Source organism: Eumetopias jubatus, unplaced genomic scaffold, assembly GCF_037043125.1.
Source record: "Eumetopias jubatus isolate StellerSeaLion01/CBP00866 unplaced genomic scaffold, mEumJub1_p1.0 scaffold_4, whole genome shotgun sequence".
Lineage (NCBI taxonomy): Eukaryota > Metazoa > Chordata > Mammalia > Carnivora > Otariidae > Eumetopias > Eumetopias jubatus.
This window is the reverse complement of record NW_028274810.1, coordinates 117562407-117588441: the sequence shown is the minus strand read 5'-3', so window position 1 is coordinate 117588441 and position 26035 is coordinate 117562407. Positions and strand designations below refer to the sequence as shown.

General features: G+C 45.0%; 1 protein-coding gene across 1 annotated transcript in view; it reads right to left on the bottom strand.

Annotated features, from left to right (window-relative positions):
- Positions 1-653: 653 nt before the first annotated feature.
- HHLA1 (HHLA1 neighbor of OC90) overlaps positions 654-26035 on the bottom strand; it is a 33286-nt gene continuing 7904 nt past the window's right edge. The window contains exons 7-15 of the mRNA XM_088022878.1: positions 21575-21658; positions 19610-19666; positions 19413-19505; positions 16729-16974; positions 10493-10561; positions 10096-10170; positions 5056-5212; positions 1985-2067; positions 654-697 (exon numbers count right to left, since the gene is read on the bottom strand). Coding sequence (XP_087879004.1) covers positions 654-697; positions 1985-2067; positions 5056-5212; positions 10096-10170; positions 10493-10561; positions 16729-16974; positions 19413-19505; positions 19610-19666; positions 21575-21658 — 908 coding nt within the window. The remainder of the gene's footprint in view (positions 698-1984; positions 2068-5055; positions 5213-10095; positions 10171-10492; positions 10562-16728; positions 16975-19412; positions 19506-19609; positions 19667-21574; positions 21659-26035) is intronic.

The window sequence follows — 26035 nt, the reverse complement described above, 5'->3', positions numbered from 1 at the left end:
AGCGAATCACCGAACCTGAGAATGCTCTTGGAGACCCCCAAATACAGTGGGACCCACAGAGGAGGAATCAAGACAAGACATCAACAACAAAAAACCCACAAACCTCTGTGTTTCTTCTGAGGGAAGGTTCTCATCACCTCCTACTTAGGGGGCTTGGGAGATTATCTGGATCCTATAATCCACAAGTCTGATTAGTTGTACATAACTGAGTGTGAGTTAATGGTATAGAGAAATCATATGTGAATCTCTCCACAGTATGGGTTCAATTTTCCTTATTTATCTTGCTGTCTTCCTAAAATCCCAAGTTTAAGTCACTTTGGGTACTGCGTCAGAGTCTCGGAGCCGGGACTAGTTTGTTCCTGCTAGTGCGACACCCCTCACCCCATCTCTCCAGTCTCAGGATTGCTGCAAGCATCACAGGGGTTCCTTGAACACGGATTTAGGTTTTGGTGCAGCCTCTAACACTTGGTCTTCCACCTTCCCAGGAGTCACAGGAGAGAAAGAAATGTGACTCCCAAAAAGAACCTCTTTCGGTTGATTGATGATCTGGCTGGAGCCTGGTGAAATCTGCAAGGACAGACCACTTGGGCCAGGGGCCAGGGTGAAGAGATGTTGACCAATGTATCCTTAGGTCCCATCGCTTTTTCAAGGCCTCACACCGACTGGCAGATATTCTGGAGGCATTTTTGTTTTAAGGCTGGAAGGAAAAAAGAAGAAGGAATTCAAGGTAGTGAGAAAGAAAGAAATGCTACAGGGACATAAACTCAGGCAGCATCAACGATGGACCAGGCTCCTCTGGAGGGCAAGGGTAGGGCAGGGCAGTGGACGGGGACTCAGGAGTCCATGTCAGAGAGGAAGAACGATGTGTGCAAGAACCCCCCTGGGTAGCAGCCCAGTCCAGAGGAGAACAGCCTTCAGCTCTGTACTCACTGCCCAGTGATGGTTTCCCGATACCCATTTCTATCTACCTGATCACCCCAGTTTGCAGAAAGCTAATCTAACCTCATTAATATGTTGTCCAGGAGATGTAATATGTTTTCTGCGTGGAGATTTTAATGTGCCAAGGACAAAAGAAGAGCTATTTAAGTATAAGTAGCTTGTAAAATTCCCTGCTCCCTCTGCCATACCAGGCAAAAGGATTACCGTCTTTGACTACTGAGCCCCCCACGCCTCCACCTCCAAATGCTTGGGCTTTGTGCTGCAGAGTGGAAGTAATGTAAGTTCCATGTAGCTCCATGATTTTTAGAAAGTCAGAGTCCTTCGACTGGATAGTCCAGGTAGACAGCCAGAGCACTGGCTTGGGGACCAGCTAGGCCAGGTCGGCCACTTTTGTCTGCAGGAGTGGGAGAGAAAACAAAGTTCAAGTCTGCCCTCTCTGCTAGTAAATGGGGTTTTGATGCCATCAGGACCAGAAGAGCATACCATATTCCCTACTTCTAGCACCTCATGATGCCTTCTTTATCTTGCATTATTCGGGGGCACCTGGCTGGCTCAGTCGGTCGAGCATGTGACTCGGGTTGTGAGTTTGAGCCTCATGTTGGGTGTAGAGAAGACTTAAAAATAAAATCTTAAAAAAAAAAAAAAAAACCAAGAGCAAGTTTTTGTTGGATTATTGGTACTCATTTTGCTTTGGTCAGGAATTTGTTTCTGTTTGTTTGATTTTTCTTTGTTCATTTGTATTTTTAGCTTATGTGGGAGTCAGGGTGGATGAGAAACTTGCCCAAGATCAAAAGGGCTTGGTCGGGCTGACTCCTGCGTTTCCTTTCTTTTTCTTTTTTCCTACACCCAACTGCAAACATCGAACTGTTAGGTGAAGAGTAATCAAAAATGCCCTCCACTCTTTTTGTCTAGAATTAACGAGGACTACATGAGCTGCACCTACTCTTACTGGCCCCCAACGAAGGCAGGACAATCAGTGAGTTCTAGAACCCTGTCATAGAAGGCATTTATCGTCAAGTTACAACATGGTCTAGTGTATACTTACTGTGGGAGTGGGGCACCCTTTTCACCCTCTGACAGATGTATGTTGCGTTCTTCAGAAACCAGGAATAGTATTCAAGACAGTACCTAAAGATTCCAATTAGAGTGGAAAGCAATCATCATGCCTTGTGGCTAATGGAAGACAACCACCATTGAAAAAGTCATCACGGCCAACTACTCGCAGCAAGGACCCCCTCTCCAACTTTACAGGGTGTGGGAGGAGAGGCAGAGGGTGAGGCTGAGCGGGGAGAGGCTTAGACTTTGGAGTGAGAAAGATATATTTTTAGTCCTGGCCTCATTCCTCACTAGGATGTGTGACTTCAAGCTGAGCGCTCACTTCTCTGGGCCTTAGCTTTTTTCATAGGCAGTCGAAAGGCAATGCTAGAACCTACCCTCACAGGTTATCACCAGGACTAAGTGAGCTAACATGCGCCAAGTTCCCGAACAGGACCAGGCTTGTAACAGGTGCTCCGCAAATGATGATGTCCGATGATTTGTTTTTCACATGAGGTGGGCTAAGAACGCGGGGCTCTTGCAGTTCATAAGGCAGAAAATACTTGCAAAGTAATATCCTGCTCTTGGCTGGGGCTGCGGGGATGGCTTCGAAGGGCTTTAGTGAGAGAGCACGGAGCACATTATTAGGAAGAAGAGCTTTCTGTGCAGACTGTACCACCCGCTCCCTGTGGGACTCTGGGAATTCACCGCCCTGTCCCTCCCTCGCCGGATACATGAGGAGGTTGGGTTAAACATCTTCCCATTTCTCTCCCACCTCCACCACTCTGTGATTCTAGCACACCCCGGGGAGCAACTAACTGTTCGAGTAAAGCCGGCTGTAAAGATTCCCCAGGCTCCCCCGTCACCCTCCATTTCCAGGACGCTGTGACTTTAAGGAAACCAGGGCACAGAGATGGACTGATTTGTCTGAGGACTCACTGATCTCAGGAGAGAGTGCGGCTATTTCCCCAGGCAATCCCCATCACGCTAGAACGCACTGCCATGCTAATCGGGCTATACCCATTTTGCAGAAGAAAAAACTGAGGCTTGGAGACGTTACATGACTAGCCTACAGAGCTTGTAAGTCCAGAGCCTAAATTTAAACCCAGTCGGCTTGGTTTCACCCTATCCCCCATACAGTACACTAAGCTACCTACTAGCTTTGAGAGCCCAGTTCTGTGACTTACTCCCTAATCTCCCCTCTGCTAGCCTGAAGCGTGCAAGCTTGGCAAGATGACCTAACAACCACAAACCAATTGCTTAGAAAGCTTCCAAAACAGAGAGGATATCAAAGGACCCTGGGGAATGGGTTCAATCTGTTCTGAAGGAAGGAGGAAACGCGCAGCCAAGAGGAGCTGCTGGAGCTCTAGGGGAAAAGTCCAAACCTGTTTGCAAGAGCTCGCCAGGTGCGAGAAGGAAGAAAGCCTTCCTGAAAAGGGACCTCTGCCTTTGCTGCAGCCACATTGCCTATCTCAGTGGATCTATGATGTTCCAGGCTGCCTCTCACTGTCCATGTTTGCACTTGCTATTCCTTTTGCCTGGAGTGGCCTCTCTCATTTCCTGCCCAGGAAGCTTCTATTCCTCCATCAAGCCCTCTTAGTTGCCCTGGGGCCCCACGGTGCATATTGGGATCTGCTACAACGCTCGTCATACTGTTCTGTAATTTCTCTTTACGTGACCAGCTTCCCCACTCAAGAATGATTTTTTTTTTTTTTTTTTTTTTTGATCACAGGGGCTGTGCTATTCAACACACACACTGAGTAAAGCCAGTCTCCTACTCTGTTATTCTTAGCCTGTACTCAGTGTTTAGTATGAGATTATAGAAGGGTTCACTATTAAGTGAACATACAGGGAAAAGGAAGGGATAAGCTCAGGTTCCTAGATGCTTCATTTCTCTAAATTTTAACTTAAAACTCCTCTCTGGAAACTTCCACCTTCCCCATTTACCCTTCCACCTGGTATTTGCAATATAGAATTTTTAAATGTGATTTTTCTCCAAAGGGGTGCTAGGAATAGGTCCTGCCTCTGGGTATGACTTGGTTCTGTCCCTTACTAGCCATATTTTAATTTGGGTTTATGACCATTTCTTCTTCCCAACTTCGAAATCCTCAGTTTCTGGGTCTATGCCTGATTCACCTCTCAATTCCCGTGGTTCAGCAAAGTGCATAACAAGTAGCTAGGAGAGACTCAACTCATTGTTGATTTGAAGAGCTGCTGGGGGAAGGTCTGATAGTGGGCTGATCCTGTAAGAAGTATGGTCGCAAAAGTTTTCTCTTCTTTAGGATGAGCTTGCGTGGTGGGGAAATTCATCCACATCTCTTGCTCACACTTTGGGTCTAGGGATCTTGCTCATTTACTTCTCTGGGTGGAGGAAACATTCACATTGACGGAAGGATACAAGATAAGATGTAATGGAAAGAGGCTGCAAACCTGGACTGGGGGCTCAGAGATAGTGGATGATAGAGGTTTGAAAAGCTGAAGGGGCATGAGAGGACGTGGAAAGGAACATTAAAGATCTGGGAGATTGGCCCCAGACCACTGGAGCTGAAGTGGTCATCCACGCTTCTTTGGTTCTGGGTTTTTAGCCACGACTAACCCCAGAAGAAAGGGTAGAATGTCTGTGCTCGAGGGCAGAAGAACGTCCATGCCTAGAACTTCTAATATGAAGCGGGGTCTGCCTTCTAAATTTCGTTTTACAATCTTCTCATTTGGCCAGCAGATGACTGCTAGGGATTTAGAAAACGCTAGAATTTAGACGGACATGTCCTCTGATTATTCTTTTCTGGCAAATCTCGCCAGGCTGAGGCTGAGAGGGCTCCAGGGCCACCGGAAGTCCTGTGTGATCACTCCACATGTATGACTCAGCTCGACTCAGTTCACACCGTCTCCGCTCACCTCCACTCGACTCAGCCGCACTTGCCGGGTCAGGCCCTGCACTGGCTTCCAGGGACCCAGAAACGAATGAGGTTCCACCCTGGCTCTCAAGGAGGTGATGGTCTAGTACAAGACCCACCGGAGAGTCTATTCCTTGAGGCAGTCCCGAAATACTGACAGTGGGAACGGACACCTGGTTCTGGTTACCTCATGGCCTCCGTCCTGGTCTCTCTCTTCCGGCTTATGCAGAGGCATTGCTGGAAAAAGCGGCACAGCTCCATCAGGCAAGGGTTGAGCTTCTGGATGGCCAGGGTGAGGGGAATGGTGGTGATGGCCCCCTCTTCGAGGAGCAGCTGAGGACACCCTGGAAGATGCAATCCCAGACCACTGACATCAACAAAGATTTAGCAAGCATCTTCCCTCTGTTAGGTACTGTGCTTGGTGAATAGAGTCTTGCCCCTGGTCTCAGGTGGCTCTGAGACTGACAGGTAGACAGTGTTGCTTCATCAGTGCCCGGGAAAGCTGCTGTGAGAGTCTGAGAGACAAGTGGAGAAAGGTGGGGTCCAGTTCCCGGAGGAAATCAGAGATGGTTTCACCAAAAGCAAATATTAAAAAAGGATCTAAAGCATTAAACAGAAGTGGATCAGGTGGAGGCATTACCAGGGGAAGAGGTAGAGTATGTGGGGACTCATCATCATGCAAGGGGATGGTTTGCTGATAGGGAAATGGAGAATAATTAGATGGTCCAGAGGGTGTGTGTGTGTGTGTGTGTGTGTGCGCATGCGTGTGCGTGCAGACATATGTGTGCATGCATATGTGTGAGCGTGGGCACGCACAGATATATGCATTTTGCATGGGTATGCAGGCATATGTATGTACCTGCGTGCAGACTGTGTACAAGTGGATGGGTGTGTGTTGCCTGACGATCACTGGGAGGATTAAAGGAGACAATGTATACAAAGCAAAGTTCCTGCTATGGAATAAACCAAAAATAATAGCTATTATTACTGATTTATTTAAAAACGTATTGAACAGGACACCTGGGTGGCTCCATTGGTTGAACGTCTGACTTGATTTCCATTGAGGTCATGATCTCAGGGTCTGGGATCAAGCCCTGCTCAGTGTGGAGCCTCCTTGGGATTCTCTCTCCCTCTCCCTCTGCCCCACTCTGCCCCACCTCAACAGAATGTATTGAGCATTCACTGCATGCTGGGCACTCACAGACACAAGAGATACAGCAACTCATAGACACAAGGAAAAGAGGCGGAGTGCCTGGGTGGCTCAGTCACTTAAGCGGCGGACTCTTGATTTCAGCTTAGGTCATGATCTCGGGGTCCTCAGATTGAGCCCCCACCCCCGTCCAGTGGGGAGTCAGCCTGGGATTTCTCCCTCTACCCCTCCCCCTGCTCTCTCTCTCTCTCTCAAATAAATAAATCTTTAAAAAAAGGAAAAGAGGCTTCCTCTTACAGAGCGCAATTTCTAGTGATTTGAAGATTATATTAGGATGTTGATAATGATCTTCCAACAAAGAATCACTAGTTACTACCAATAAAAATGATCTAAAACCTTGAAATAGGTTCTGGGTATTGTCTAGCAGACACTGTGGGGGATATTCTGGTTATATAAGGGTGTGTATCTTTGACTGATTGATTGACTAGGTGATTTTGCAACTCTGAAGAGGTTAACTGATAGCAGCGTAAATGACTCTTGTCTGAGAGCAATGCAAATAATTCCTGTCCATAAGCAATGTAAATGAATTTTGTCTGGTAAAGGTGCAATTGGTTTTTGTCTAGTGAAAAAAAAAAATTTTTTTTTTTTTTTTGCTGTAGGATATCAGTTAGTAAATTCATTTCCAAATTCCTAGGACTAACTATAAAAATCCCTGTTCCTCAAACTCTCCATTGAGCCAATCTTAACTAATTCATTAATTAATGGTTGAATAGTATCTCTGCCATGTGTTCATTTCATATTTTTATGAGTCATGTTCTTACCTTTTTGAAAATTATAATTTAGCAGTTTTAGATTTACTTATTTATTTTTATATTTGTTATTATTATTTAAAATTTTTTTAATTCCAGTGTAGTTAACATACAGCGTGGTATTAGTTTCAGGTGTACCATGTAGTGATTCAGCACTTTTGTACATCACCCAGGGCTCATCAACACAAGTACACTCTTCATCCCCATCATCTGTTTCATCCGTGCCCCCACCCACCTCCCCTCTGGCAACCAACAGCTTATTCTCTATAGTTAGGAGTATGTTTTTTGGTTTGTCTCCTTTTTTTCCTCTTTGTTTGTTTTGTTTCTTAAATTCCACATATGAGTGAAATCATATGGTATTTGTCTTTTTCAGACTGACTTATTTTGCTCAGCATTATACTCTCTAGCTCTGTCCACATTGCTGCAAATGGCAAGACTTCATTCTTTTCAATGACTGAGTAATATTTCATTGTATATATATACTACATCTTCTTTGTCCATTCATCTCTCAGTTACAAATTTATTAAAGTGAAGAGAGGGCTCATAATGCTAGAGAAAGGTTTGGTAAAAAAATGTAGGAAGGAAATGTATTTTGAATAGTAAACCCTCCAGAATATTTATCAATTTTTGTAAAGATGCTATGACTTTTTACTTTAACATTTATTACACACCTGCTACTTATCAGGTACTTTTCTAAGTTACGTACATGACTTCACTTAATTCTCACAAAATCATGTAATGGAGACATCTATTTTATAGAAGAGGATACTGGGGGTCTGAGTGATTCTGTAGTTTGACCAGTTATACGGCAGGCAGTGACTCTGGCAAGCCCTGAGTCTGCAGCTCATTCTAGCATGTTTTCTACTGGAACATCCTTAACATTCCCGAGGCTTAATTTCCATGCCCCCTTCCCCTTCCCAACCTCTCCCATGCTTCTCCATCTCAGGAAATGGCACTTTGTTGCTCGGTTGTTCAAACTTGGGCATGATGTTTGGTTACCTCCTGGTGATCACTCCACCACCAACACATTTCTTGATTTCGGAATACCACTCAAGTCTCCCTGTTGAGTCAAGTCCCACAGAGCTAACTCCTAGGTCTGGCCCCCATCATCTCTGGCTGTGGTTAGTACAACGGTCTCCTTGCCAGCCTTCCTGCTCCTATCCTCCCCTCTTTGGTCTCCACTCTGCAGCCAGAGAAAGTTTTCTGCACCACAAATCTGGCCATGTCACTCCTGCTTGTCTCAGAAAAGGTCCACACTTCTTCCATGCCCCTGGGGATCCACCCCCCACCCCACCTTGCCAGCATATGCCCCCTTGTTCCTCATCAGTCTTTCCTGTAGCACCAGAATTCCTGCCACAAGGAGTTTCTCAAGCCCCGGGAAACATCCATCCTTTCCTACCTCAGTGCCTTTGCATAAGCTGTGCCTCTGCCTGAGATGCGTATTTAGAGACAACCCTGTTCAGATGCCACTTTCTTAATTGATGAAAACCTCTTGAACAATCCTTCCAGATGGAGCTAACCTCTTCCTCTCTGGCTGCGCATAGCATTCACCTCTTTTTCTCTTAAGAACCTTACCAATTTCTTCCTCAAAGTGCAATTTTTTGTACAAATGGAGAATCTTGGGAGAGATAACATGAAGGGTGGAATGAGCACAGGCTTTGGAATTAGACAAATGTAGGTTCAAAATTTAGTTACTTTTTAAATGTAGTGCTCACTGAAATGGCTTAATGAAGATAACATTACATTACCTTGTAGAATTATTGCAAAGAAAGAGTAAAAATAGGCTTAGCACAGTGCCTGGGAAACAGTAGGAGCTCAATAAATATTCACTGAGTGGGTGAGTGAATCAGTCTCGAAGGACTTTGTGGCGTGATTTTTTTTTTTTTTTTGTGAATGGGAAGAATCATTTGCCAGAAGTCGTCAAAACTCCTTTATTTTACACTTATATTTCTCATTGGATGGATGGATGGATGGATGGATGGATGGACGGAAAAGAGAGAGAGAGATAAATAGATAATAGAGCTATATAAGTAGATATAGATAAAGATAGTTATATAGTCAACTTGTTTTCCAAAACTCAGTCTGACAACTGCCCCCCTGTGTACCACCAGTGTGATTCTTTAGAACCTCTGGGGGGAAAAATGGCTATAATTTCTTTCAGCAGTATAATCATGGCTTTGTGTCTGAAAGGCCCATTCACTGCAGGTTGGGAGTGGGGCTGAGGCAGATCTACAGTGTATGAAAAAAGAGATTGTGTAGTCTCCAGGAATTTAATAATGTCCTGCTGACATATGCCTGGATAGTCCAGGAACATTCAGGAAATGAGCATAGAAGGGCATCCAGGAGTGGGAGGGGCCTGAGGACTCAACCAGCTTTGAAGGACTCATTTTGTATCAATTTCTGTCTTCTGAAACAGAAAAGAAGAAAAATGTAGCATGAACTCCAGAAACTGAAGTGCTGAGCCTCTGTGAGGAGTCTCGAAAACCCAGCCATAAACCCAGGACATGGATTCCTCTAGAATTCCATAGAAATTAAGTGTCAGGGATGGGAAGGCATGGTGTCCTTTAAAATGCAACAGAAGTAGGGGGCGCCTGGGTGGTTCAGTCAGTTAAGCATCTGCCTCTGGCTCAGGTCGTGATCCTGGGGTCCTGGGATCAAGCCCTGAGATGGGCTCCCTGCTCAGCGGGGAGTCTGCTTCTCCCTCTCCCTCCACCCCTCTCCCTGGCTCATGTGCATGTGTGCTCTCTTTCTCTCTCAAATAAATAAATGCAATCTTTAAAAATAATAAATAAAATGCAACAAAAGTAAACTGCACCCAGTGAAATGGGGGTTGATTTTTGGAGTCACCCGTTCCTCCTTCTGCTGCCTCTGCTGACAACAGGCTCATGAAAAGAATAGCTTCTGTTTGCAAAGCGCATGGTGCCTTGCTCAATAGGTGTTCACTCGATAAAAGTTGATTGAATTAAATTATGTGGAGCTCTGTAGTTCCAAATCACTTCCACACACATTATCTTACTCAATACAAAGCCGTGGGGGAATAAAGACAGTTTTAGTGCCCACAATAATTGTTATTATTCTTGCTTCCCAGTCAAGGAAGCTGAATTCCCGAAGCCGAGTGCCAGAGACCCCCTCCCTGGTAAATGGTAGAGCTAGGATTTAATCCCAGCAGTCTGAATCTATATTTATCAAACAAAACTCTTTTTATTGAACGACACAACCTCGTTCCAAACAAGCAGGAGCAACAGATTAGCAGGCTGCCAGTACGTACTTGAGACTTGGTGGGGTCCTGGGACCAGGGCTGGCTCTTCTCCAGGGGTAAATGGCCATGTCGCAGGAAGGTCACCTGCAAGGGGCAAGAACGGCCATGCAAAAGTCAACATGAATTGGTCTTGGGTGATACACATGACTAAGGAATAAGAGCATCTTAAGGATAAAGCGTTCTCAAAATCTATAGGGAATTGTAGCCAAGAAAGAGGGAGAACTTTATGCAAATTTAACAATACAGCAAGCCTTGTAAACTAGTTCTCCTGCTTCTTTTCCTGCTCGAACCAATGAAATACAATGCCCAGCTTAGTCAGCCTACTGGCACCCCTGTCCCCCACTGAGCCCCAACCTCAAATCCATGTGGTATCAGGTTTGTCTTCTTCCCAGCTGCACGGTCTTACCTTTCTGTGGGTATTTCGGGGCCAGTGCCTTGGTTGGACTCGGGGTCTGTGTGCCATGGGTAGAAGTTCCTGGGATGAAATGAGGGAAGGGTGAGCCTGGGTTTTTTCTTGGGGTGCCCGATGGGGAGAAGAAGCCCACGCCACCAGTCCTGCCCTAGTCAACCATTGGTGGTTATTAAGCCCGGTACCCGGCAGGGCGGTTCCCGGCAGGGCGGTGAGGATGCAGAACTGAGTAAGAGATAGAACCTGCAGTAGAGGCTCGTCCAGGGTAGCATAGGAAATGGGCAAGTCCTGGGGGTAGCTGTGATACATTGTGTCAGATGCAACTGGAAACCAGCTAATACTAGTATGAAATGACGAAATGCATGGGAGAGGCATGGCGTGGCGCAGGCAGGGTGTGAGCGTGGCTGCTCCTGGGTGAAGAAAATTGTGCTTTTCACTCATCTGAGTCAGTGTACACACTCACTCCATCCCCACCCTTATAAACTGTCATCTTCATGATAGAGCATGGGCTCATCTCAGCAATTCTTTTGATCACGTTCATAAAGTCCTGGTTTAAGGACCACTTCAGGACATGATCCTTTGCTGTCAGGCTCCTGGTCCCTGGCAAAACCGGCAAAGCAGCCTCCTTATAGGGGCTGAGGGAGAGGGAGATGTGACACGTCGTTTCACTTGTGTGGTGAAGTGGGAGAAAAGGGGTGAGGCTGACCTGCACGTGAGCAGAGGATGGAGGCTGGGGACAGATGACATCTTCTCTGAGACACAAGAAATATGGCGGTTAGCGAGGAGAACGGGCTTCCAGGCAGAGCAAAGAGCATAAGCAAAGCCCCAGACAAATGAACGGCAGGTGTTTGCTGTGGCTGGATGGTGGGACTCTTGGGGTTGACGTGGAGGGGTGAGGTGGAGGAGGAAGCCAGCTGCTTGTTATTTATGCTCCCCTGCTAGGGCCGTGCATGTGGCAGCGTCACATTAGACCCCGCTTCTGCTCCAAGCGGACCACTGCATTCGCACCCGAGCTGGGCAACATCACACATGTACAGACAACTATGGCCAGCATCCCTCCGCAGGGCAATCTTGCCATTTTCTTCGGGGTGGAGGGGATCGACATCTTTTTTGGATTCCTCTTCGGGCACAGGACTTAAGCCCCCTGTACACAGAAGGTGTCAGCTGATGCTTGCTACCTGGGTGTGTTTCAATGTCGTTCTAGAAACTGAGCAGCTTTAACCACAGCCCAAACACAGAGTTTACTTGTCTGTGGTTGCTATTTACAGTTTAACTAAATGACTGCGTAATGACAGATGCTTTGAGCAGAAAGGGACCTAGGGCAAAAGCAGACACATGCTCTCCTCTGGTAGTGTCCTGTTTTGCCACTGCCCTTGCGAAGTGTGTCTCTGGGAGCTGGCCACCATGCTGCGCTGTGGGCACAGTGGGACGCGTTAGTAGGCGTTGCCATGGACTGAGTGTTTCCCAGGTGCTAGGTGCGGAGCTGAACACCTTATCGAAGCCACCTGATTCAATCCTCACAGCCACTCTGAGAGTAGGTATCACCTCCCCTGTTTTTGAAGATGAAAAAGCCAGGACTCGGAGAGATCAAGAGAACTGTCTGGAAAACAGTATGGAGGTTCCTCAAAAAGTTGAAAATAGAGCTACCATATGAACCAGCAATTGCTCTGCTGGGTATTTACCCCAAAGACACAAATGTAGGGATCCGAAGGGGTACGTGCACCCCGATGTTTATAGCAGCAATGTCCACAATAGCCAAACTGTGGAAAGAGCCGAGATGTCCATCGACAGATGAATGGATGAAGAAGATGTGGTATATATATACAATGGAATATTATGCAGCCATCAAAAGGAATGAGAGCTTGCCATTTGCAATGACGTGGATGGAACTGGAGGGTGTTATGCTGAGCGAAATAAGTCAATCAGAGAAAGACATGTATCATATGACCTCACTGATATGAGGAATTCTTAATCTCAGGAAACAAACTGAGGTTTGCTGGAGTGGTAGGGGGTGGGAGGGATGGGGTGGCTGGGTGATAGACATTGGGGAGGGTATGTGCTACGGTGAGCGCTGTGAATTGTGTAAGACTGTTGAATCACAGACCTGTTTCTCTGAAACAAATAATACATTATATGTTAAAAAAGAAGAAGAAGAAGAAGAAGAAGAAGAAGAAGAAGAAGATAGCATGAGGGGAAGAATGAAGGGGTGGGGAAATCGGAAGGGGAGATGAACCATGAGAGACTATGGACTCTGAGAAAGCAAACTGAGGGTTCTAGAGGGAAGGGGGTTGGGGGTTAGCCTGGTGATGGGCATTAAAGAGGGCACGTCCTGCATGGGGCACTGGGTGTTATGCACAAATAATGAATCATGGAACCCTACATCAAAAACTAATGATGTGATGTATGGTGATTAACATATAATAGAAAACAAAACAAAACAAACAAAAAAATAAAAAACTGGGTTTTGAAAAAGTAAAAAAAAAGAGAGAGAGAGAGAGAGAGAGAGAGCGAGAACTGCCTAAGGACAGACAGCATCGGTGAGTCAGGATTTCAACCCTGCTGTGTCTGGAAGAAAGACCACAGCGCATAGCCTCAGGGCTGTGCTGTCTGCTGAGGTCCTGTTAGCCAAACCCAAATCTGTTAGCTCCTATTTTTCCTATGCAATCATGTGAGGTCGTTCTCTGATTACAGCTGTCAAAATTTCATTCCCAGATCTGTTGGTGCAATTGATTTTGAGCCTAAAGTTAAGACTTTGCATTTATACCCTCTGTTTCTTAAGAAATTTAGGTGGTTCAGCAAACATTTCCTGAATGCCTGCTATGTTTCATGGAACAGGAGACTAAAGACTCAGGCCCTTGAGGAGAGCATGGCCCAGAGGGAGGAAGGTCAAGTTAATGGACAATAAGTAGTCTTATGATCTACCGACTCTGGTGAGCTTGGAAGAAGGGCCTCCAGAGGCAGGTACCAGAGGAAGTGATTTTAAAAACAAATGCAATAAAACTTTTTTGTTTGATTATATGGGTAGAAAGTTCATGACAGTGGAGTGAAGAAACATAAAATCATATCTACTTCCCAGATGTAGTCAAGGTTAATATGTTGTGAACTTCTGGGCGCCTGGGTGGCTCAGATGGTTAGGCATCTGCCTTCGGCTCAGGTCATGATCCCAGGGTCCTGGGATCGAGTCCCACATCGGGCTCCCTGCTCCTTGGGAGCCTGCTTCTCCCTCTGCTTCTCTGTCTCTCTCTCCCTCTCTCTCTCCGTCTCTCATGAATAAATAAATAAAATCTTAAAAAAAAATATGTTGTGAACTTCTTTTCAGTCTTACCTCGTTTTACTTTCTATTTTCTGTGTATGTTTATTACACACACGTAAATACACATAGAAACATAGAATTGGGATCACATTTGACTATTTTTTCCTTGCTTTTTATAACTCAGGCTTTCCTGATAGTACATGATTACATATTAATGTACGCATCATTTTTGTATGTAATTAACAAGTATGCTACATTACATTGTATATACGTCGTGTATATGTAACTAATGTAATAACATTAATACGTACTAATACTACACCAAAAAGGCAGTCTGGAGGAAACAGTATTGGCTCCTAGTGGTCACTTGTTTCATGGACAGTGAAAAAGAGAAAAGAAGAAATTGGAAATTTCTCGGGCGCCTGGGTGACTCAGTCAGTTAAGCATCTGCCTTCAGCTCAGGTCCCAATTCCAGGGTCCTGGGATCCAGCCCCGCATCAGACTCCATCAGACTCCATACTCAGTGGGGAGCCTGCTTCTCCCTCTGCCCTCCCCCTCCTCAGGCTCTCTCTCTCTTGTCTCTCTCTAAAAAGTAAATAAAATCTTTAAAAAATATATTAAAAAAAAGAAATCAGAAATTTCTAAATTGGGCACAAAAAAGAGAATGGGTGTGGAAGATTCCTGCAAAGAGGGAGTTTTCATTCATTCATTCATTCATTCATTCAAGGTGGGAAGAAAAGGGTTGGTGTAAAGAAAAGGAAGAGAGAGTTCACTTTATGATTATTAATTATGATGCCAACTTAGGTTTTATTACTTTTCTGTGCATTGTATTTCAAAAATTTAGAAAATGTTTTAAAGACAGTGCTAAATTTAGTTTAGAAATGGGGGAGGTGGGAGCGAGCAACCTCTCTTACCTGAGGTTGGGTGGCCCTGGGAGGAGCTACTGCATGTGACCGCTGTCCTAGCTGGAGGCCTGGACAGGCTCCTCGTGGCGGTGGCCTCTGAAGGAGACGATGGTGTGGAAGACAGTATTTCCCAGGGAGGCCCTGCAGGTGCCCAGGGCATGGGTAGTGTGGGAGTCCACGCCTGACTGCCGGTCGCAGCCCATGGGGTCCTGGCTACCCTCCTGGTAGCTGCACATGGGACAGTAACAGGCCACTTACATTCTTGACCGTTTTGATTCGGATATAAAATTACCAAAACACTGAAATGTTATCAAAGGGCAAATGCAGTGTTTACGCATAAAACAGGTAACTCAGGGACCTAAGCTCTACCTTGAACTGGAATGAATGGACCAAAGTGACCTTTATTTTCCTAACTACTAATTTTAAAAAAGAAACCTCCAAATTCCTTGGACATCCAAACAGCGGGGTCTCTCAAAGTTCGGAGCACATTTCTCATTGCATGACCCAGTGAAAAGGTTACGGGGTTTGAGGTGAGGAGACCGGGGTGGGGGGGGACCTGCTCCCGCCTCCCCTCATGTTGTGACTTTAGGGGCAAGTGACTTCACTTTTTTTAGCTTTATCATTAAAATGGGGATGATCATAATGCTAACAACAATAATACAATGTCACAGCGTTGTGACAAAGACCAATCTTCCCTCACTGGTCTTTCAAACGATTCTATAGGTTCTCTCATTCATTTCCATGGTAGGCATGAAAATAAATTTTTTTCAAGTTTTTAAAACTAACCCCCTTGGAAAATTTTAAATCTGTAAGTTAAGTTGGGAATGATTGCCATCTTTAAAATATTCAAATTTCTCATCCAGAATGTGGCATATCACTTTATTTATTTAAATATGCCTTTATTACTCTCACTAAAGTTTTATTGTTTTTCTTATATAAAACCCAGCATTTTTCCTTCTAGGCTTATAGCTAAGTATTCTATGATTTTTCTTGCTACTAACAAGCACATCTTTTTTTTTTTTTTTCATATTATTCTGGGAAGCTTTCTAATTATGTGGAAGTATCACGATACCGGCTAGTGTACTAACGACTTTCTGGTTAGTGACGTTGATTGCTTTTCCTCATTCTTGTTTTCCTGCCTGCCTGACTCCCATCAGTTCTCACCTCCTCCAGGAAGCCCCCTTGCTGGGCTCTCCAGGACAAGAGCTCTTTGTAGGCTAGACCGTAACTATCAGTTGACTTGCCCGTGTCTCCCTCCCTGGTCTTCACACTCAGGAATGAAAGGGAACGTTGAGGGAGCTGTGCTTTTAGCAGCTAGTCTGGAGTCTGGTATTAAATACATGTCTTGACAAGTGAATAAATAAGTGAATGAATGAATGAATGAATTCTATGACTCTCGCCCCTTGTCATAACTCACTGAGACAGTATTGGCTTTTAATGAAAGCGTTGTCTCCATTGTGTCTTTTTTCCAAAGAGCATGAGCATGTCTTTTCATCTTCTGTGACAGCACTACTGATGGTGTCCACGAAGATGGTGGGGAGGGAGGAACTTGCTGGCTGACCCACCACGTGTGGCGGTTTTCCATGCTGGCTTCAAGTCATTAACATACTCTTGGCATCATTACCCAGCCAACTACAAATTCACCTAACCCTGCCATAAAATGTTGACCTCATTCCGCCACATAGTGTTCATTTCAGGAGAGACATTGCTAAATGCTTTGCTGAAATAAAAATACATCATGGTACAGTACACTTCACTTATGTAAGACAATCTTATTGGGCGGTGCTGGGCGAAGGGAATCAGGGAGGTTTCTGTACTATTTCATGCCATGTCTTGTGAGTCTTAAACTATTTCAAAATAAAAAAGTCGTACAAATAAACGTTGGCAGGACCTTATGCCAATGATGCTCACTGCCTTTGTCTGTAACGAACTCACCCTGGCTCATGTCAATCTCTTATTTCAGGGGCGCTGAAGAAGAAAGGGGTCAGTGGAGAAGGGATGAAGGAAGGATTTCACGTATTTATGTGAGCCTAGGGGGAACAGGACAGGAGGGGAAGGGCGAGAAAGCTTCCTACCCAAAGCTGGGAGGGTGCGGGGGGCACTGCCCTGCGTGGCCATGGCCGTGGCCCTGGCGCGGAGCTCCAGAAGCCTGTCTGTGCTCACGGCCTGTTGTCCATCTGCAGGGGATGTTGCCTCTGTCCAGGGAGAGGTTCTAGGAGCAGGTGCCCCGGTGCTCTGAGCTCCGTGCAGGCGGCTTGTCCTCTGTAGTGTCTGCTGGCTCGTGGGTGTAAGCTTTGAAGTCACGGCCGTGCCCCTGGGAGCTGTACATTCAGAGAGACGGTCAACGGCAGCTTTTATATGCTTGACACTTTGAGCACAAAACTGTCAAGCCACTGAAAGATTGTTGGACAGCAAACGTACTGAACGCAGAGATTCAAATCTTACTTGGAACAATACCATATGTCACCAAAGAGGAGCGTTTCTTTTGGAATGGCAAAGGAAGCTCAAATATCAATTTCCAGAAATACTGTGCAGAGAAGCACTGTGAACAGAATGCAAAGCTGTCAGACCGCAAAGTATCAGACATTCGACATGTTTCCTGACAGAAACCGAATCCGTCCGAGTCCTTCGCCCACCTCACAGCCCTCAGCCCTTTGATGGCACTTTTTCGTAGAAGGGGGACAGGGTTTGCTCCATGTGTCCTGTGTGTGTGGCTAGAGACCAGAGGCAGAATTTGGGGGCATCAGAAGCTGCTGGGCAGAAGCTGCTTGAAAGACGGGTTCCCACTGAGAGAGCAGGAAGGCTCAGTTTGGAGGGAGATCTAGCCAGTGCCCTTGGATGCTCCATGAAGACAGAGAGGAAGGGGCTCGAGTGTTCATTTGAGTTTCTAACTCCCTTTGGGCAGCCTTTAGTGCTGGGCGCTGCATGTTAGGATGACAGGCTCCCAGGAGCCCATGGGTCCCTTCTTCTGGGTTAACTAAGGCCGGCCTGCAGACTGGTGGACTCCAGCTCCCCCTTGCCCCTTTGGCAGGTCACTGTGCAGGGCACATCCTGTACAACAGTAAGTGGTGGTCTTGCAGGCTCATCTCTTCTCTCCTGCTTCACTTCTGGGATCAGTAATACCCACACGCACCACAGGCCTGGTGCTTGTTTCCAGATCAATTGGACATAGGGCTAAGTGCCTCCCAATCAAACCATCACTCAGCCAGGTGACTGGCTATCAAACACATCAACCTTACAAATATGTGTCCACTTGTAAACATGTTCTTTCTTCCCAAGCATTTGTACTTCATAAAGGAGCACAAATGGGAGCTACAGTTGAGACTGGTCTGAGAAGGTCATGGGAGGACTCTCTAAAGAATTGAAACTGACTCAATCCTTGGATCTGTCCTTAGAATCAAGTAGGTGAAGGGAACCCACCAAATGACCATTTCATCTCCTTATCAAGAAGCCTCATTCGACGCAAGTTGAGGTTCCTTCCTCAGCATAACTAAGATAAACAAACATAACTGCAATAAACGCAAATCAAGGCAGCCCACTGAAGTGGAACTGGAGCTTTATTGTAAATTTCATCTTACTCCAAGAAACACTGATGAAGAACCTACTATGCACATGGTACCATGCAGACAACGGGGGAAGCAGATTGTGGGGCTGAAGGAGTTTCGGTGTCTGCCTTCAAAGACCATTCAGTGAGGAGATACATGGCAAGTCACGTGTGTTCCAACCTGGAGTAACACCGAGTCCAAATGATGGACGAGTGTCGTGTTATAGAGTGGTAGAAGGCAGAAGACATATTTTGATTGGGGGATTTTTAGGAAAGAGGAGGCAGCCGCTGAGCTGGTGAGTGACAGACAAACTGGGGCTCTGAAATATGGAAAAGTAGGGAAGAAGTTCTAGGCGAGCAAAGTGGCACGGGCATACAGAGAGATGCCATCTGCAAGAAGAGGCAGGAGCTTCAATGTCATTTGAGCAGAAGATTCAAGGGAAGAGAGCAGATGAGGTTGGGCATGCTGACAGAGCAATGTATACTCCAGGCTAAAGGCTTTGGACCCTCTGCTCCTGTAGTGAGGAGACAAAACCCAATTGTATTTTAAGACTATTGCTCCTACAGCAATGGATTGATATTTTAAAGACATATGAAACTGGGTCAAGGAAGACTAGTTTAGAGGCTATCTCGGGTCAAAAATAGATGACAAGGACTGGAACTAAAGTTAATCACAGCAGCAGCAGATAATCTTGGAGGACCAGCAAGATTCTAGAAACTTAATTCAGCTAAAACTGACAGTTAAGTGTAGGGGCGAAAGTGGGCTCAAAGGTGGTTCTAAAAATGCCACTCGTGCCAGGGAAAAGGCAAGCAGATGGGTAGGAGTGTGTGCGGAGGGGTAAAGGATGGTTGGGTAGGGGCTGGGTATTATAGGGTGACAATGTCTACAACAGGGTCACTAATTCAATTACCTACAAAAGCCAGGTAGTTAATATGAGAAAAAAGTGCCAGGAGATAGGGAGCAGAGAGGGCTATGGAAAAGAGGAGGGGGGTGTCTCTCCTAGTGGGAGGGATGGCGACAGTGCCTACTCAACGCCAGTTGAGTTACCAGATCTTTGCTTGTAAGAGAATCCAGAGATTAATTTTCTCTAATGGTGAAATCCTTTGATTTTAACACAGGGTAGCTAAATAAAACACCTGAGGGCAGCATTCGGTCTTCAGTTTGCTAGCTGGGAGCCTGGGTTGGAGACTATAGTAGGAGTGTGAGGAGTTTACACTCACCCAGAACACCAGACATGCTGCTGGTGAATGTGTAGTTGATGACAGGAGATTTCTCCGCCATCTCCCAGAAGTCAGAAAGATTCCTTCCTGCAAAAACCACACAAACGGGCTCGAATCTTGGGCTCACCTGCTAGAGGGTTCTGTTTAATTCTCAGCTCAGAGAGCTTGTCAAAGAATGGCTGACGATTCACCTGACTTTCCTGTCATCACACAGATGAAGATGCAGTCGGATTCATTCGTTTGACTCACTGTAAGACAAACCAGTACACAAAACTGAGCAATGCATGTGAAGCTGTAGGTCTTTGGTTGAAATGAAAATCAAGCTAGAAATCCCTAGCTCAGGATGTTACAGGAAAATAAGGCCAACTCCTTCCTTTTAAGGCAGCCCTGATTTTCTGGGGGTTTTTTGGGGGGCGGGTGGCGAGGGATACAGTATAATGTAATGGCGAAGGGCACAGCCTCTGGGGTCAGCTGCCAGTATTACAACATCAGCTCTGCCATTTACCAGCTATGTGGCTATGAGTGAACTGCTTGATGTCTCTAGGACTCAGTTTACCCATCTTTAAAATGGCGAACATTCGAATTCCACAGTCCCTCATTTGAGATTTCCAAATCCTGAAATCACTGTAAGATGGAAGGTTTTGTGTGACTTTGGTACCAAAACTTATTTGGTGGCAAACCTGACTTGAGAGATATGAGGCTATTGACTGTCTTTATCTGTTTTGTTTAGTGTAAAGGGCCATGTTGCTAAATGAATGTGAGTGTGTTTGATTACGGTATGCTGCCCTGGATGCTGCTGGTTATGTTTTATCACGTATGGTATAGATGCCCTGTTAGACCTGCAAAAGTCTGAAAATGAATGAATTTCTAAGTGTACTTGTCCCTTAAGATGCTGCCCAAAGCGGGGTTAAGCCTCCGACTCTTGGTTTTGGCTCACGTCATGATCTCAGGGTCATGAGATCGAGCTCCACATCCAGCTCTATGTTGAGCATGGAGCATAGTTGAGATTCTCTCTCTCCCTCTCCTTCTGTCTCTCCCCTTCTGCTTGCACCATGCTTTCCCCCTCCCCCACAAAAAAAATTAAAAAAAAACACGCTGCCAAGAGCAATGTGGACATTTGCTTGCACGTCCTTCAAAAGATGGTTATGATGACCCAATGAGATAATGTGTATGGTGCCTGGAAGATAGAAGAACTCAGTAAATAGTCATAATAATAATAATTATCACTATGAATGTGGTCCTGTCATTATATATATTAGCATAGTGAGCAAAAGCATGGACTTTAGAATCAGATCACCTGGGTTAGAATGCCATTTCTGCAGAATAACCTTGGGCAAGTTACTTGACCTCTCTGTGCCATGGTTTCCTTACCTGTAACATGGGGATAAATATGTAATTACTCCACAAGGTTATAGTGAGGATCCAATGGGGGATTACATGGACAGCCCCTGGAAGAGTCCCTGGCAGCTGATGGTATCTACTACTATTTCTCTTTCGCCCTTCCCTGTTTCTAATACAGTAGTTGCTCCATGGTACAACGCACTGGCCTTCTGATGAGGCCATGTGTGGGCAATTGACTAGATCTGTGCTTTGCAAAGCGGGTCACTGGGGGGATGCAACTTGCTTGGAGTTATATGAAGCCACCCTGTGAATGAGGCAGATCTTTCTCAACAGTGTGTCCGACATGGGCTTGGGCTGCATATAGATCTGATAGTAAATTCTGAACTGACCATGAGCAAAATAGGCAACCTCTCCAAATCTCAGTTTCTCATCTTTAAAATGGGAGTAGAGCTATCTAGAAGAAGCTGTTTTCTTGATTCTGCCTAGTTTCCCCTAATTCTGAGCCTTGGATTCTTCCTCCAACTTTTTAGATACCAGGAATAGCTCTGATTGGAAGATGGTGCCTTCAAATACTAGCGGTTGAAACTGGACAACACGGATTGTCTAAAAAAAAACTTACACAGAGGTTCCTGGCAGACTGCCTGTGGCAAGGCTTGGGGTGAGGGGGGGTCCACTAACTTTGATTATATACCCATGGTGGATGCAAGTTCACTTTGATTATATTTTGATTACATTTTGCAAATATTTTGATTTTGATTACATTTTGCAAATTTGCCAAATCTCCAATTTCCCACGCATTTTCAAGATGAACACACCTGAGAGGATGGAAGTTGACTTAAAAATCTCTGTGAGGTAGCTGGTAGAATTTCCAATGACGTCCACCAGTAGGGCTGTGAAATCTGCAAGAAGAATTGAGGAGATTTAAATTTCTGATCCAGAAACTTGAGGGAAAAACGTATTGTGTATTTGGACTTTTCAGAGTAGATTTCATACGTTTAATTTCATTCAGTGTGTTGAGGAATGTTAATGATCATACAGGGAACTATTACTAATTATAAAGATGTCTTATTTCCAGGCAGGGAGAAAACTTCTGGATCCACCATCATAGTCTCCTTCCTCCTGCCATTGCCCTCTCCCTCCAAATCCCTCTGTGCCAACTCCAGATGGTTGTGAAAAGCCACATTACTGAATAATGGTTTTTCTCATTTGTTGTCCCCTGTTATCTCCTCTAATTGCTTTAGAATACCAAGTCCATCTGACAGGAAGCAGCCTCACAGTTATGCAACCTGCATTTACATAGTTTTGGATTTTCAAAATGTGATGTCAACCTTAGTGGTGGGTTATAAAGAGACTAGAACCCTACACAAAACAGAACCAGGAACCCCTGCTCTTGTCTCCCTTGTTAGGAAGGCTAATGGGAGGAGATTGGGAGAATTTCACATTTCAGGCTGTCAGATCTTTGTGAACTTTCTCTCTGAACAGAGTTTGAATAAGGGCCATTGCCTGACATGGTGGGCGCCATCAACCAATGAAAGCTCCCAATGTACCTCCAGGCAAAGAGCTGCTGCCTCCTCTGCTGTTCATTCATGGTTTTCCAGGATCCAACAGGTTTTTGGCTTACAGAACAAGGATATGAATTCTAGGAGCCCCAAACAGTAAGAAGAAGCTTCTGGTGTCATCTGGATAATTTCCTTTTGTGCTTTGTAAGAACACTTCTTTTACTCAATGAGATTATGAGCTTAGGTGGGGGGCAAGCTGATTTGAAAATATAGAACACAGAGGACTGAAAATGCAGAGCCCAGAGAGGCAGGAAAATGTCATGGGACAACAAATGGAATGTTCAGCATGTGAGGCCAACAGGAGGTAGACACTACTCTATGTGAACCAGAGCCATGGTGCGATTTTATCATACTGCGTGGACACGTGGTCAGTCTCCAGGAGGAGAGGTGTGGTAGGACACCAGTGCCGATGTGGACACCTGGCCATGCAGAAGTAACGTCAACTTGGGTGTCTTCCTTTCCATGTCTATTTAGACCAGTCTGTCCTTGGTCACACTGTGGAAACTGAGGAAGGGTAGTATTTCCTTATTTCTTCCATCTATTTTTTTCCTGCTTCTCAAATGTCTTTTTTGTTCTTTAATTCATTTATCTAATAAACATTCACTGAGTGTTTGCAGGGCACCAGACACCTGCTCGGTACTGAAGGTTTGTGTGAGACACCACCTCTGCCCAGGAGAAGCTGAGATTAGTGGGAGAGAGAGAGACTCGTAAGCAGACCAGTAAACTGTAATCTGCTACTAACACTGCACAGAAGCCAACAGCGTGGCTCTGGAGGCAGGACACAAAGATGGAGTCCAGGTTGTGCCCAAGTTTCTGAGAGATGATGGAACTTTCCCAAGGTCCCAGAGGATGTGGCGGAGCTTGAATTTGAACTGAGGTCTACATTGCGCCAAAGCTCCCACTCTTCCCAATGTTCCCGCGGCTGCTCAAGCAACGTCTTACTCAACACACTGTGTGAACTCTCCCTTCAGAATGGCTTTTACAATCTCTCTGTGAGGCTTGGAAGAGAACCAGCTCTCATTACCTCAGAGACATTCTTTGTTTTGATGAAAATTTGAATCTAATTTAATAGCAATACCTATAGATGAGTGATTTCTGACTACTTTTATATATACATAGAAAATAGGGGGAAAAGCCTTTTTGCCTATCCAGTTGATAATGATTTAAGAATGTGTCGTAGTATTTGGTGTTCGCAAGGGTGTGGAAAAACATGTGCTCTCAAACATTATTGGTAGAAGTGTAAACTTACGCAAGATGTCTTAGAGGAAATTTTAGCAATTTGAATCACCACAAAATTGTTTCCCTGTCAGACAATTCCATTTCAAGGACTGTATCCTACAGCATAATTAGGCAAGTACTCCAAGTACTCTAAGTACACAGGTATTCATCATAGCATTGTTTATAATTATAACAATGCTGGGGACAAACTAAGGTTCCATCAAGAAGAGACAAATTAAATACATTATGGTACATTCTTTCAATGAATACTATGAATTCATATGAAGGATGAGACATATTGATATTCACTGGAATAGAATGGCTTTTAAGATGTACTGATTAGTTTAAAGGCGGATTGTAAGGCTGTATGGAAAAGGTGGTAGATAGGGCTGGCTGTCTCTCAATATCTCTTCTCCCACCGTCCTTTAGTAAGAGAACATGAAATTTTAGTTGGGCATATGGTGGTTTAACATAAAACTACATTTTTGAGCCTGTTTGCAGTTGGGTGCAGCCGTATGACTAAATTCTGGGTGATAAAGTATGAGAAGAAGCCATGTGGAAGGTTTCCAGACTGTGTTTACATAGTGAGTGGGAGTATCATCAGTTCCTTTCTCCTCTTCCACGTGGCTGGAATGCGGATGAGGTGGCAAATCATCCTGGATTATGAGAACAAGGGCAATGCATTATGGGAGGCAGAACAACAACCTAGAAGGAGCCTGGGCTCCCTAAAGCATCAAATAGAGCAGCCCTGGTCTGTTTACCAAGATGGTCACACACGGAAGCTATTACCTTCTACCCTCTGCTAGGCACCTTATTTTGGGGTCCTTTGTCATAATAGCCTGGTTTGTATTCCAATAATATAGAGAATACAGAGTAGGGTGGGTAGATAGATGGGCAGATGGATGGTGTAGGTCGGTTAGATAACTAGTTGACAGATGGCTTACGTGGGTAGATTAGAGAGGTGGCTTAAACTGCCTTGGGTGATGTGATTACCTATGGATGTTGGGATTTCAGGTATTTCTGATTTTTTTATTATACTGTCCCTGTTGTATGGCATTTTGACATTGTAATACGTTATTTTTTAAGATCAAGAAAAATTAAGCTATTTTCATTCAGAAAAAGAAAAAATATGCAAATACACCCTCACAAGGGGGGGCTTTAAGTCAGAGTTGAGAATATTCAAGTGAAAATGATCCAGGTCTGAAGAGTACCCACAAAGACATCTTCCCCCAGGGACTGAGCAATGGCAAGATGCTAGCCTGCATATAGCCTCTCAGGGCAATGATCTGAGGGGAGTGGACACCAGCACATTGTGATGTGTCCATTGTAAAACCTCATAAAAAATTGCTGTGGCTTACCGGAGAAGCAGCATGCTATTTTATCAGTGGTAATGATCTATGGATCAATTCTTTTCAAATAATTGTTTCAAGTGTGCAGAAATAAGCTTTGGTTCACCGAGGGGAATTAGAAACTCTTTCCCTGCAGATGTGACTCCACTTTTTACAATCAGGGCAGGGACTCAGTGCCTACACTACACTGGGCCCCCAGCAGGGGCTAATGAGAGGCTGAGGAAGCTGTGGTTATGGACGACATTTGTCCTCCCACGTGTAATTTGTTGATAAGATTTGAAGGGCCAGTTAAACAAGATAATGGCTGTGAGGCACTTGCTGCAGGGCCTGGCACACAGTACTCATTAAACATTACTAACTACTCTCTTTAAAACGTTCACAATATTTGTTCCAGAAATTCCACTTCAAGGAATCTATCCTTTGAGAGTAATCTGGAAAAGGGGAAAAAGCTTTATGCACCAAGATGTCCAATACAGGATTTTTTTTAGGTTAAGAAAAACCTAGAATCCACCCAAAAGTTAACAGTATATGGCTAAGAAAATGCTGACTTTTACAGGTTATGTAGTCACTACAAATGTTTGCAGTTTGTAATATCCTGGAAAATATTTTTAAGGTTGGGTCAAGTGAGAAAAAGACCAGGAGGTTTTTCCACTTTCATGCCTTACTTCTCTTACAATCTATTTTTTTTTTTTTTTATGAAAAGCCAAAGAGATCCTCTTAAAATGTAAGTTAGATCATATTACTCTGTGTGGACAATCACCTTGGCTTCCTTCTCATTCAATGTGAAAATCAAAATCCTTGCTGTGGACTATAAACTTCTACTTGATCCTCAACACCCTCCCTGCTTTGCCCCCCCCCCCCAGCTCTGAGCTCATTTCCCATGACCATCTGCCCTGTCTTGCCTGCTCCAGCCATGTTGGCCTCTCTAATCCCTACCCTGCTGCCTGGGCTTTTGTCTGGAACACTCTGTCCCTGGGTACCACAGGGCTGTCTCTCCACTTCCTGCCTCACTAGAGAAGACTTCCCTGACCACCACTGTATACAGCAGCTATGCCTGCCACACTTCCCTCTTCACCCTTCCCACTGCTTTATTCTTCTCATGGTCATGTTAGTAGCCAACATACCATGCATTTTTTGACTCTCTGTCCCT